Source organism: Sorex fumeus, unplaced genomic scaffold (assembly GCF_029834395.1).
Source record: "Sorex fumeus unplaced genomic scaffold, SorFum_2.1 ptg000122l, whole genome shotgun sequence".
Taxonomy (NCBI): Eukaryota; Metazoa; Chordata; class Mammalia; order Eulipotyphla; family Soricidae; genus Sorex; species Sorex fumeus.
In genome coordinates this window covers 22,406,453-22,420,786 of record NW_026606179.1, presented here as the reverse complement: position 1 = coordinate 22,420,786, position 14,334 = coordinate 22,406,453, and the positions used below count along the sequence as shown (strand labels likewise).

At 44.0% G+C, this 14,334-nt stretch overlaps 1 protein-coding gene across 5 annotated transcripts in view; it reads left to right on the top strand.

The window, feature by feature from the left end:
• LSM14A (LSM14A mRNA processing body assembly factor) overlaps positions 1-14,334 on the top strand; it is a 70,200-nt gene that overhangs the window by 48,152 nt on the left and 7,714 nt on the right. For all 5 annotated transcript variants that reach the window (XM_056136317.1, XM_056136316.1, XM_056136319.1 and 2 more), the window contains 3 exons: positions 6,277-6,459; positions 6,552-6,723; positions 8,604-8,835. In XM_056136317.1, the coding sequence (XP_055992292.1) occupies positions 6,277-6,459; positions 6,552-6,723; positions 8,604-8,835 (587 nt within the window). The remainder of the gene's footprint in view (positions 1-6,276; positions 6,460-6,551; positions 6,724-8,603; positions 8,836-14,334) is intronic.

Here is a 14,334-nt window from a genome sequence, read left to right as displayed (position 1 = left end):
GCAAGGCAAGGGTCCCAGCCCTTAGAGCTGTCTTCTCTTTACCCCAGCCCACTTTGAAGTAATTGTCCAGGAACTTGAATGTTCTGGGCTAGAGAGAGGGTACAGCACGCCGTCCCGTCTCTGGTCCCCAGACCACTGCCAGGTGGGATCCTGAGTGCAGAGCTGGGAGTTAACCCTGACCACAACCCAAAACCAAACAAAAAATATTTTTAAGCGAACTTTTAGTTTTAACTTAATAATGCTGTGTATTTTCTGTTTTGTATTTTGTGTTATATATTTATAGCTATAAAATATACCCTAAAATGTTTCATTGATATTTATATAAGATATAAATTATAATTTAAAAGTCTTCCAGATTTAAAAGACAAGACAGGGGCTGGAGCAATAATACAGTGAGTAGGGCATTTGCTTTGCAGACGGCTGACCCAGGTTCAATCCCCGGCACCCCATATGGTCCCCCGAGCCCACCAGGTGTGATCCCTGAATGCAGACCCTGGAGTACCGCCCTGAGGTGAGGGTTAAGTGAAGTCAGGGTTAGCCCTAAGCACCGTCAGGTATGGCTCCAAAACCAAAAAGTTAATATGAAAGTAAAGACAGTCACTTAATAATGATTGCAAAGTATTCTTTCCCTTTAGAAATCTTGATAACGGGGCTGGAGCAACAGCACATTGGGTAGGGCGCTTGCCTTGCACGCGACCGACCTATATTCAATTCCCGGCATCCCTTATGGGAATGAGCACTGCCAGGGATAATTCCTGAGTGCAGAGCCAGGAGTAACTCCTGTGCTTTGCCGGGTGTGACCCAGAAAGCAGGAAAAGAAGAAGAAAAGAAATCTTGCTAAGATTTTTCTTTCTACATATATGTACTGTGTGCCGTAGATTACAAAAATTTTATTTTGATTTACTGTTCAACCTTTTAAAAATTTGGTAAAAGAGAACCCTATCTCTTCCAAAATAACATACAGCAGTTATTAATAAATTTTTATAAAATATAAAGTAATAGTTCTATTGCTGTGCTTAAAAATTCATCTCCCAGAGGGGCTGGAGAAATAGCACAGTGGGTAGGGCGTTTGCCTTGCACATGGCTAACCCAGGTTCGATTCCCAGCATCCCGTATGGTCCCCTGAACACTGCCAGGGGTAATTCCTGGGTGCAAAGCCAGGAATAACCCCTATGCATCGCCGGGTGTGACCCGAAAAGAAAGAAAAAAAAATTTATCTCCCAGAGTTAACAAAATAGTGGGTATTCTTTCATACTGTTTTTCTTACAATTTTGCATACTTAAAACTTTTTGTTAGTTTGTTTTGGGGTCACATCCAGCAATAAGGCATGCTGAAGATTGAACCCCAGTTACCTGCAAGGCTAGCATCTTACCCACTACTATCACTTGGCCCCACTGAACTTTTTTTTTTTTTTAATAAGGGCCCACACCTGTCGGTACACTGGAACCACCAAGGTTAAGACCAGGTATTTGGGTGGTCTGCAGTACGAACTTTGGGTCTCTCATATGTCAGTCATATGCTATACCCAGCCCCCTAAAGATGTTTTTGATACTAAATTGTGTGGGGGTGCTGCTATTGAATTTCATAGGTTATTTTCTCAAATTTTGCATTTTCTCAAACTTAACCAAACATTGAATGCAAATCTGTCTTTGACTATAGTTACTTCTTATTCTTGTAATTATGTATAAAATTTTTTACATAGTAGTTGAAATCAGTAGTCTCTTTTTAACACACATCAAATGCTTTGCCCTTTTTTTTTTTTCCTTTTGGGTCACACCCAGCGATGCTGCTCAGGGGTTATTCCTGGCTCTGCACTCAAGGAATTACTCCTGGCAGTGCTCAGGGGGACCATATGGGATGCTGGGAATCGAACCTGAGTCAGACACGTGTAAGGCAAACTACCTGCTGTGCTATTGCTCCAGCCCCCATCAAATGCTATTTTGTATTCTAATTTTTTTTCCTTCCTCTCTTGGGTTTTAGGTTCTCACACTTTCCCTATAATTTTGCTACTTTGGTATTTTTGCTTTGTCATGCCTCATAAATACTGTTGTGTTATATCTGCTTTATTATTATGTCTACTAGAGATAGATATAAGGTGAGTCTTATCTATTGGAGATAGATAAAAACAAGACTTGAGGGGCTGGAGAGATAGCACAACAGGTAGGGTGTTTGCCTTGCATGCGGTTGACCCGGGTTCGATTCCCAGCATCCCATATGGTCCCCTGAGCACCGCCAGGAGTAACTCCTGAGTGCAGAGCCAGGAGTAACCCCTTTGCATTGCCGGGTGTGACCCAAAAAGCAAAAATAATAATAATAATAATAATAAAAACAAGACTTGAATAATGAGCCATTTAGGACTAAATGGCATTTAGGCCATAAAGGTGAAGTAGAGAATGACTTGGAGTGGTTGAAATCTGGTTACTGTCTTTTTTTCATTGTCTGGTGTGGAAATAATATTGCCATTGTCATTTGCGTTAATTAGTTTTACTTCCTACATATCTTGGTTTCTGTAATCTTTTCCATAAAAGGTTTCCTAAATTTTGAGGACTCAGCATAAGCTTGACCCAGAAATTTATGTGTGTATTCCCATTTTGTAAATTTCTTGTGTATCTTCCCAGTGTGTTTTGTAGATGTTAGTAAAAGTTTTGTTTTTGCCCGGGTTTTGCTTTTCACTTTGGGGGCCACATTTGGGCTTCTCTGAGCACCACAGCATCACTTCCAGCAGTGCCCAGGGGGACCGTGCAGTGCCAGGGCTCACACCTAGGCTTCCTCGGGCAAAGCATGCACCCCCGGCACTTTTGGTTAGCACAGCGGGTAAGTCATTTGCCTTGAACGCAGCCGACCCAGGTTCGATTCCTCCGTCCCTCTCGGAGAGCCTGGCAAGCTACCGAGATTATCCTGCCCACATGGCAGAGCCTGGCAAGCTCCCCGTGGCAGTTCGATATGCAATAAACAATAACAGCAAGTCTCACAATGGAGACGTTACTGGTGCCTGCTCAAGCAAACCAATGAACAGGAGGACAGTGCTACAGAAAAAATATATAGGGACAGGGATAAGGAAATTTTTTTTTTTTTTTATTCTTTCTTTTTTTTTTTTTTAATTTATTTATTGAATCACTGTGGGAAAGGTTACAAAGCTTTCAGGTTTATGTCTCAGTCATGCAAATATCAAACACATTTCCCTTTACCAATACTTATTTTTTACCATGAAGAACCCCAATAAAACCCCACCCCCCACCCCTCCCCGTCCCTGTGAAGCAGATGAATTCTAGTTAACACTCTATCTGCTTTGATTAGATTCATTGTTTCAATAAAAGATTCACCACTATTATTTAGAGTTTACCCCCCCCCCCCCCCAAATCAGACATGCTGAAAAAGCATTGTGAAGTGATTTGCTTTCTACGGCTGGGTTCAAGAATTAAATGTTGGTTTTGGATTTCTGCTCTTTTACCTATTGACCCTGGAAGTATTTCTACTGAAAGTCAGATAGTTAAGAAATTGGTTTCTGTGTTCTGGAGTCCTGGCCGTGCTGGAGAGCCGCTTGCGGGGGGCAACCGGTGGCCTCGGTAGGGCGTGAAGGGCGGACCGAAATGCCCCCCTTCCCATGAGGTTTTAGTCGCCCCCACACTCCCGGCTCATACCTGCTGTCCACAAGGCTCCCATGTGGCCGCCATCTTTCTTTCCAGAGAGGAGAGGGCGAATGGGGCAACACCCTTTCCCCTCCGGCAGACTTGATGGCCTGGATCAATGCAGAGTCCGTTCACTTTTCTGCTCCAAGCTGCTGGGTTCTGCATTAAGTCCTTGTGCTTCTGGGGCCGTGGCTGTGCTGGAGAGCCGCTCGTGGGGGGCAACTGGTGACCTCGGTAGGGCGTGAAGGATGGACCAGAACGCCCCCCCTTCCCATGAGGTTTTAGTCGCCCCCACACCCCCGGCTCATACCTGCTGTCCACAAGGCTCCCATGTGGCCGCCATCTTTCTTTCCAGAGGGAGGAGGGCGGAAGGGAGCAACACCCTTTCCCCTCTGGGCAGAAATGATTGCCTGGATTAACGCATAGTCCTTTCACTTTTCTGCTCCAAGCTGCTGGGTTCTGCATTAGGTCGTTGTGCTTCTGGGGCTGTGGCCGTGCTGGAGAGCCGCTCGTGGGGGCAACTGGTGGCCTCGGTAGGGCGTGAAGGGCGGACCGAAACGCCCCCCTTCCCATGAGGTTTTAGTCGCCCCCACACTCCCGGCTCATACCTGCTGTCCACAAGGCTCCCATGTGGCCGCCATCTTTCTTTCCAGAGAGGAGAGGGCGAATGGGGCAACACCCTTTCCCCTCTGGCAGACTTGATGGCCTGGATCAATGCATAGTCCGTTCACTTTTCTGCTCCAAGCTGCTGGGTTCTGCATTAAGCCCTTGTGCTTCTGGGGCTGTGGCCGTGCTGGAGAGCCGCTCGTGGGGGGCAACTGGTGACCTCGGTAGGGCGTGAAGGACGGACCGGAACGCCCCCCTTCCCATGAGGTTTTAGTCGCCCCCACACTCCCGGCTCATACCTGCTGTCCACAAGGCTCCCATGTGGCCGCCATCTTTCTTTCCAGAGAGGAGAGGGCGAATGGGGCAACACCCTTTTCCCTCCGGCAGACTTGATGGCCTGGATCAATGCATAGTCCGTTCACTTTTCTGCTCCAAGCTGCTGGGTTCTGCATTAAGTCCTTGTGCTTCTGGGGCCGTGGCTGTGCTGGAGAGCCGCTCGTGGGGGGCAACTGGTGACCTCGGTAGGGCGTGAAGGACGGACCAGAACGCCCCCCTTCCCATGAGGTTTTAGTCGCCCCCACACTCCCGGCTCATACCTGCTGTCCACAAGGCTCCCATGTGGCCGCCATCTTTCTTTCCAGAGAGGAGAGGGCGAATGGGGCAACACCCTTTCCCCTCTGGGCAGAAATGATTGCCTGGATTAACGCATAGTCCTTTCACTTTTCTGCTCCAAGCTGCTGGGTTCTGCATTAAGCCCTTGTGCTTCTGGGGCTGTGGCCGTGCTGGAGAGCCGCTCGTGGGGGGCAACTGGTGACCTCGGTAGGGCGTGAAGGACGGACCGGAACGCCCCCCTTCCCATGAGGTTTTAGTCGCCCCCACACCCCCGGCTCATACCTGCTGTCCACAAGGCTCCCATGCAGCCGCCATCCTTCTTTCCAGAGAAGAGAGGGCGAATGGGGCAACACCCTTTTCCCCTCTGGGCAGAAATGATGGCCTGGGTTAACTCATCGTCCGTTCACTTTTCTGCTCTAAGCTGCTGGTTTCTGCATTAAGTCCTTGTGTTTCTGGGGCTGTGGCCATGCTCCAAACTTAACTCTGATTTTCAGGGAGAAAGATTGGGTGGTTTACTTCTCATTGATCACTTTGTATATAGAGAGATGTCGCGCGGCCGCGCGGTTTTGAGAAAAAGTCCTCGTTCCCGCATACTCGAGCTGTGTTTGTAGAGGCTTCTGGTCACCAGGGTTCCATCTGGGGGAGGCGGGATGCGGCGCCTACTCCATCTGGAACTTGCCGGTGCTCTCGGCTCTTTTTGGAACCTGTTTTTTCTTTTTTCTTTTCCTCCGGGATCCCGCACCCTCCATGTGTTCCTTCTCTTATTCTGAACGTTTCAAAGATGGCGCTGGGGGGCGGGCTGTGGGCGTGACTTCCGGGATCAGAGGTTACCTGGGAGGTGTAGTCCGGCAGATTTGAGAAAAAGTCCTCGTTCCCGCATACTCGAGCTGTGTTTGTAGAGGCTTCTGGTCACCAGGGTTCCATCTGGGGGAGGCGGGATGCGGCGCCTACTCCATCTGGAACTTGCCGGTGCTCTCGGCCCTTTTTGGAACCTGTTTTTTCTTTTTTCTTTTCCTCCGGGATCCCGCACCCTCCATGTGTTCCTTCTCTTATCGGGATAAGGAAATTTAAAAAAAAAATTAAAATGCAAAGGCAAAGCCATGGGCAGCAGGGCTGGGGGCGGATGGGGTGAACAGTTGGCATGCTTCGAATGTAGAGGTCCCAGGTTCAGTCCCTGCCACTGCATGGCCCTGCACTGCTGGGGGACGCCCCAAACACAGAAATGGGTGTGACCAACAAAATACAGGGGCAGAGGATGTCGCTCAGTGGTGGAGTGTATAGTTTGCATATATAGGATTCTGGGTTCAGTACCTGACACTGAATAAGTACTAAAGTTTTCTTGTTGGTGTTTAAAAGGAGAAAAGTAGTAACATGACTTGATTTTGTATTCATAAATCTTCATTTTATTTATTTATTTTTTAAAACATAGTTCCAGGTGCTCCTTCAGCACCAAGAAGAGGACGTGGGGGTCATCGAGGCGGCAGGGGAAGGTTTGGTATTCGACGAGATGGTCCAATGAAATTTGAGAAAGACTTTGACTTTGAAAGTGCTAACGCGCAGTTTAACAAGGAAGAAATCGACAGAGAGTTTCATAATAAACTGAAATTGAAAGGTGGGTTTTCATTTTCGTACTCAGGAAATAACGTTGGTTTGGGAATTGATCCTGTTTAGTCCAAGTCTTGACTTGTGATTATTTTTCATTAGAAGATAAACTTGAGAAGCAAGAGAAGCCTGTAAATGGTGAAGATAAAGGAGATTCAGGAGTTGATACCCAAAACAGTGAAGGCAATGCTGATGAAGAAGATCCGCTTGGGCCCAACTGCTATTACGACAAAACTAAATCCTTCTTCGATAATATTTCCTGTGATGATAACAGGTACAGTCACTGAAGCTGCTTGGGATGTTAAAGTATGAAAATAGTTTGTACGTTTATGAAGATTAATGAATACAAATGAATAATGGAAAACAACAAAAATAATAACAAAATATAATGAATAATGAACAACAATTTTACTACAATTTCCATAATTTTATTTTTCAAAAAAATTATTTTTACTCTAAATATTAACTCCTTGAAGATAAAATAGGTTTATACTTTTAAGGATTCAGTCACATTTCAAAGTGACTAGGGGCCAGAGCAATAGTACAATGGGTAGGACCTTTGCCTTGCATGTGATTGACCCAAGTTCCGTCCGCGGCATCCCATATAGTCCCCCAAGCACTGCCAGGAGTAATTCCTGAGTGTAGAACCAGGAACAACCACTGAGCATTGCCGATCTGTTGCCACAAAGAAAGGAAGGGGTGGGGGAAAGGGAGTGGGGGGTGGGAAGAGACTAAAACAAGTTAGTTTTGAGATCATATGGAGTTAAAGGCTCTTGGAAAAATCAAAAGCTGTAGAGAAATGAAGATCCAAGAAAATGGCCTAAAGTAGGTTAGAAAATTGGAGAGTTCAGGAGAAAGTTAGTTTCTGAGTACATGAGCCAGAAGTAACACCTGTGCATTGCCAGGTGTGACCCAGAAAGCCAAAAAAAAAAAAAAGAAGACGAAATCATAAATTCTTTTGAGGGGGAGGATTGGTTTTTTTCTTCTTTTTGGTTGTTGTTTATTTGGGGATCATACTCAACAGTACTCAAGGTACAAGACAAGCACCCTACATACTATACTACTATATCTCTTTAGCCCCAAAAAGGACAATATTTTTTTCTTAAACTGCTTAAAAGCGCTAACATTTAAATAAGACCATTTACCCCTGAACAATCGTATTCATATGAACCCTAGATCAAAAGTACTAAGGTTACTTTGAGGTTTGCCCGTACTGTAATTTGTTATAATATTTGTTGGACTAGAAAATTGTCAAGTTATTTTAAAGTACCCAAGGTAACAAATCAACCATTCAGTTTCTGCTGACCAATTGAAACTTCCCTTGCCTGACTGTTTTTTGGTGCCATCTGGTGGCATTTATGTATTATTACTACTCTGGTTTGGTTTGGTTTGGTTTGGTTTGGTTTGGTGGCACTGTCAGGTTTGAGGGCACATGCCACTATGGGATCAGACCCAGCCCTCCTGCAGAGAAATGAATGAGGGGTTGAGGGAGAGAGCTTGAAGGGCTGGAGCATATGTTTTACAGCCAGAGGCCCCAACTTCACTCCTCATCAGTGCTTGGGAGGCTCAAAATAAAGACGCGAACAAACAGGACCTAGAGTGAACGTGAGCCCTGCAGTCATCTCTGTGTTAGGACAGCAGTTCAAACACTAGCTTCAGGCTTCTGGTCTAGAAATTGTATTGGGAGCCTAGTGAGAATTCAGAGACACACTCTTTGTCTCCAGCTTCCTAGGGCGGTTTCCTTTCCACGTTGCTTTCTCTTCCGTGGAAGCTGAGTGGAGCCAGTTCTGTTATATCTGAACCCTTCACAATATTGATAAGAACCCAGTATCAATCATATTGTCACATTAAACTTTGAACAGAATTTTGATTGGAGGACGCTGTACCCAGCAGTGCTGAGGCTAATCCCAGCCCAGTGGTCGTGGGAATGATGCCGTGCCAGGAATGAGCCCAGGTGGGCTCTGGCATGCAGAGTGTGCACTCCAGCCCTTTGGGGTATCTCCTCAGACCTATTTTATTAATACACTGTCATGGACAGATTGTAGTCACTTAGAAAACATGCTTGGTTGAGTCTTAAGAATTTCTTAGCCTTGAGAATTAGCCCTTGTGTTCTTTAAAGCCTGATCTGCAAAATATTATTTGTCCTTAAAATAGAGAAAGAAGACCAACCTGGGCTGAAGAAAGAAGATTGAATGCAGAAACGTTCGGAATCCCACTTCGTCCAAACCGTGGCCGTGGAGGTTACAGAGGCAGAGGAGGTCTTGGTTTCCGTGGTGGTCGAGGACGTGGTGGTGGCAGAGGTGGTACCTTCACCACCCCTCGGGGGTATCGTGGGGGATTCAGAGGAGGTCGTGGCGGCAGGGAATTTGCAGATTTTGAATATCGGGTAAGTACGATAGTGCTTTGGTCTTGGCATACAGTTTTAAGACATTTAGGGCAGGAGGCTTGGTGCCAGAATCAGGCCCAGATCTCATGCAAGAAAATCATGTACTTTACTACTGAGCCATAGCCTGCCTCCTCCCAGTACTTTATCCCTTTTGGGAAGGTTGGGCCACACCCAGCTGTGCTCAAGGCTTACTATCTTTCAGACCCAGTGATACGGTTTTAGATGTTATGAACTGATAAAATTTCACAAAAAATGCTATAAGAGACTCACTGACGGTTATTCGGGAATTGTCTGTTCTTTTAACATCATTTGATTTTTTTGTTGGAGGCATAGGGCATCACTAAAGACTTTCTGTTTCTTTGTGGAGATGGAGTGAGGGGTGCCACACTTGACTATTGCTCAGGGCTTACTCCTAATTCCAGGGATTGAACCAGGGTCAGCTGTGTATAGTAAGGCGAGCACTTTTATCGCACCGTCCCCTAAAGACAGTTTATGTTTTAAATAACTGTATATGGAACTGGAGTTATAGTTCCGAAAGTATGGCACTTGAATGTCGCCAACCTGGGCTCGATCCTGAGCACCCCATAAAGTCCCCTAAATACAGATCCAGGAGTAATCCCTGAATAATGCTAGGTGTGACACCCAAAATTTTTTTTAAAAAATTTAAAAATCAAAGGATTGTTACCATTTTTATTTCATAATACAAGGTATGCTTTAGTACCAAGAGATTCTAGAAAGACCAAAATCCAGAATGGAACATAAGCTTATGCTTTAAGTAGCAACTAACATTTACATATATTTTTTGGTGTAGTCAACATTTTCTTTTTTTTTTTTTTCACATGCTGACTCACTTAAACCTCACTCTAAGTGGATTCTTATCGGCATTTTTTAAGTTAGGAAATAAGTATAAAAACATTAATAACTTGTCCAGGGTCACATAGCTAGTTAACAATAATGCTGAGTCTTAAACTTAGTTTGTTCCTAAGTTAGTGTTTTTCCCATGTTTTCTTACTTTACATCATGTTGATGTTTGGAAACTGCTAGAAAATTCTTTTTGCTTTTTTTTTTTTATTAAAGAAATTTTTTTAATATTGAGACATCATGAGGTACAGTTGCAGACTTACACATTTTTGTTCTTGGGTTTCAATTACACAATGATCAAACACCCATCCCTCCACCGTTGCCCACTTCCCACCACCATGCATCCCGGTATCCCTCCCACCCCCCCATCCCCTCCATCCCACTCTGCCTCTGTGACAGGGCATTCTCCTCAGTTCTCTCTCTCCTTTTGGGTGTTGTGGTTTGCAAAAGAAACATTGAGTAGCAATCATGTTTGGTCTGTAGTCTACTTTCAGCATGCTTCTCCCATACTGGGAGGGTCCTCCCAACACCTTTATTTGGTGTTCCCCTCTTTATCTGAGCTCCCTTTTCCCTAGTATGTGTGGTTGGCCTCCAAGTCATGGAGTAGAATTCCTGGTACTAATCTCAGCCATTCTTGGGTGTTAGTTTCCTATTTTGTTACTTTATGTTCCCCAGATGAATGCAATCTTTCTATGTCTGTCCCTTTCTTTCTGAGTCATTTCGCTTAACATGATATTTTCCATGTAGTACCACTTGTATGTGAATTTCGTGACTTGATCTTTTCTAACAGCTACATAGTACTCCATTGTGTAAATGTACCAAAGTTTCTTTAACCAATCATCTGTTCTCAGGCACTCAGGTTTTTTCCAGATTCTGGCTATTGTAAAGAGTGCTGCAATAAACAGGCAATTGCAGATGTCACTTTGACTATACTTTTTTGCCTCTCTGGGATATATTCCCAGGAGTGGTATTGCTGGATCAAATGGGAGCTCAATTTCTAATTTTTTGAGAATCAACCATACTGTTTTCCAAAAGGGCTGAACCAGTCGGCATTCCCAACAGCAGTGAAGGAGTGTCCCTTTCTCACCACATCCTCGCCAGCACCAGTTGCTTTTGTTCTTGTGGATATGGGCCAGTCTCTGTGGTGTGAAGTGATATCTCATTGTGGTTTTGATCTGCATCTCCCTGATGATTAATGATGTGGAACATTTTCTCATGGCCTTTTAGCCATTCGGATTTCTTCTTTGTGAAAGTTTCTATTCATTTCATCTCCCCATCTTTTGATGGGATTGTATGTTTTCTTTTTGTGGAGTTGAACCAGTACTTTGTATATCCTTGAAATTAACCCCTTATCAGATGTGTAGTTGGCGAATATCCTTTCCCATTCTGTAGACTGTCTTTGTATTTTGGTCACTGTTTCTTTTGAGGTGCAGAAGCTTCTTAGTTTAAGATAGTCCCATTTGTCTATCTCTATTTTCACTTGCTTGGCCAGCGGTGTGATATCTTTGAAGACACCATTAGCTTCTATGTCATGAAGGGTTTTGCCAACTTTTTCCTCAATGTACCTTATAGATTCCGGTCTGATGTTGAGGTCTTTAATCCACTTAGATCTTACTTCTGTACATGGAGTTAGGCAGAGATCTGAGCCCATTTTTTTGCATGTAGCCATCCAGTTTTGCCAGCATAATTTGTTAAAGAGGCTTTCCCTGCTCCACTTCACTTTTCTTGTCCCCTTATCAAAGATTAGATGCTCGTATGCTTGGGGGGAGATGTCAGTATATTCAACCCTGTTCCATTGGTCTACAGCTCTGCCTTTGTTCCAGTACCATGATGTTTTAATTATTACTTGTAGTAGAGTTTGAAGTTTGGGAGGTTGATTCCTCCCATTTTCTTTTTCCCAAGAATTGCTTTAGCTATTTGTGGGGGCTTATTGTTCCATATAAATTTCAGGAGTGTTTGCTCCACTTCTTTGAAGAATGTCATGGGTATCCTAATAGGGATTGCGTTGAATTTGTACAGTGCTTTGGGAAGTATTGCCATTTTGACAATGTAATGTTAATTCTCCTGATCCATGTACAGGGGATATTTTTCCATTTCCTCGTGTCCTCTTTTATTTCCTGAAGTAGCGTTTTGTAGTTTTCTTTGTACAGGTCCTTTACTTCCTTAGTTAAGGTGATTCCTAGGTACTTGATTTTCTGGGGCACAATTGTGAATGGGATTGTTTTCTTCATGTCACTCTCTTCTCTTTCACTATTTGCATATAGGAAAGCCATGGACTTTTGGGTATTGATTTTATAGCCTGCCACTTTACTATACAAGCCTATAGTAAACTTCCTATTGTTTCTAGAAGTTTCTTGGTAGAGGTTTTAGGATTCTCTAGGTATAGTATCATATCATCTGCGAATAGTGAGAGCTTGATTTCTTCCTTTCCTACCTGGATGCCCCTAATATCTTTTTCTTGCCTAATCGCTATTGCAAGTACCTCCAGTACTATATTGAACAGCAGTGGAGAGAGTGGACATCCTTGTCTCGTCCCTGATCTTAGAGGGAAGGCTCTCAGCTTCTCGCCATTGAGGACGATGCTTGCTGTAGGCTTGTGGTAGATGGCTTTAACTATATTGAGGAATGTCCCCTCTATCCCCATTTTAGCTAGGGTTTTCATCATAAATGGGTGCTGGATCTTGTCAAATGCTTTCTCTGCATTTATTGATATGATCATATGCTTTTTATCTTTTCTTTTGTTGATATGGTGGATTATGTTGATTGATTTCCGAGTGTTGAACCAGCCTTGCATCCCTGGGATGAATCCTACTTGGTCATGGTGTATGATCTTTTTGATGAGTAGTTGAATTCTATTTGCTAGTATTTTGTTGAGAATATTCGCATCCGTGTTCATCAGGGATATAGGCCTGTAGTTTTCTTTTCTCGTGGTGTCTTTGTTTCCTTTTGGTATTAGGGAGATATGGGCTTCATAGAAACTGTTTGGGAGAGTTTCCGTTTTTCTCAATTTCCCGGAAAAGCTTGAGAAGGACTGGCAGCAGGTCCTCTTTAAATGTTTGAAAAAATTCGCTAGTGAATCCATCTGGGCCCGGGCTTTTGTTTTTGGGAAGACTTTTGATTGCAGTTATTTCATTGATGTTAATAGGTCTATTCAGATACTCCAGATCTTCTTGATTCAGCTTTGGGAGATTATAGGAGTCCAGGAATTTGTCCATTTCTTCTAGGTTCTCTTGTTTCGTGGCATACAGACTTTTAAAGTAGTCTCTGATGATCTTTTGGATTTCTTTGGTTTCTGTTGTGATATCCCCCTTCTCATTTCTGATTCAATTTATTAGGGTTCTCTCTCTGTTTCTTTGTGAGTGTTGCTAGTGGTTTATCTATCTTGTTTATTTTCTTGAAGAACCAGCTCTTGGTTTCATTGATCTTTCGGATTGTTTCTTTGGTTTCCATGTCATTGATTTCTGCTCTTAAGTTTTATGATCTCTTTCCTTCTGCCTGATTTAGGCTCTTTCTGTTGATCCTTTTCTAAGGTCTTGAGCTGTGAGGTCAAGTTGTTTATGTGCATCGTTTCTAGAGACCTAAGATATGCTTGCAGAGCTATAAATTTTCCCCTTAATATGGCTTTCGCTGCATCCCATAGGTTCTGGTAGCTCATGTCTTCATTCTCATTTGTTTCCAAGTATCTTTTGATTTCATCCTTGACTTCATTCCTGACCCACTCGTTGTTCAGCATAGAGTTGTTTAACTTCCAGGTGTTTGATTTGGTTTTCCGTGTCTGTGTGTGATTCACTTCTATCCTCAGTGCATCATGGTCTGAGAAGATGGCTGATACTATTTCTATCTTCCTGATTCTGTTGAGGTATGTTTTGTGTCCTAGCACATGGTCTGTTTTGGAAAATGTTCCGTGTGCATCGGGTGCTTTTTGGGTCACACCCGGTGATGCACAGGGGTTACTCCTGGCTCTGCACTCAGGAATTAATCCTGGCGGTGCTCAGGGACCATATGGGATGCTGGGAATTGAACCAGGGTCACCCGTGTGCAAAGCAAACGCCCTACCCGCTGTACTATCACTCTAGCCCCACTACTAGGAAATTCTATAGTTGTGTTGTACCTATAGTTGTGTTGTACTATTGTTCAGTCTGGTTTATTTCTGGGTTTTTGTTTTATTTTATTTTGGCTTTTGGACCACGTCTAGCAGTTCCAGAAACACCTGCAGGCAGGAGGAGCATTGCCCAGTATTTAAAGCTTCCCATTGTTGCCATTGATGGGGGGAGAGATGATCCATACACCTTAAATCCGTATCGTGTTGTGAATAGTACCTCCGCCTTATAAATTAATGTGTAAAGTTGGCTGAGATCCCTCTTAAAGAGTGAAAATTAGAGACTTTTGGCTTGGGGGCCCATGCATTTTCATTCCTTTGGTATTGTGTTGTCATAGTCAAAGTCACTAAAACATAAGTTAGCCGCAGTAAGCAATAGTTCAGCATTGCACACTCTGATCCAGCTTTGATTCCTGCTTCAGTCTCCCCCCATCACATAGTCCTTGAGCACCACTGGACATGGCCCTCTTCTTCCACTCCCCTTACTCTCCTCCCCCCGCCCCCCCCCCCCCCCACACACACACACAGTTTAGTCTTTA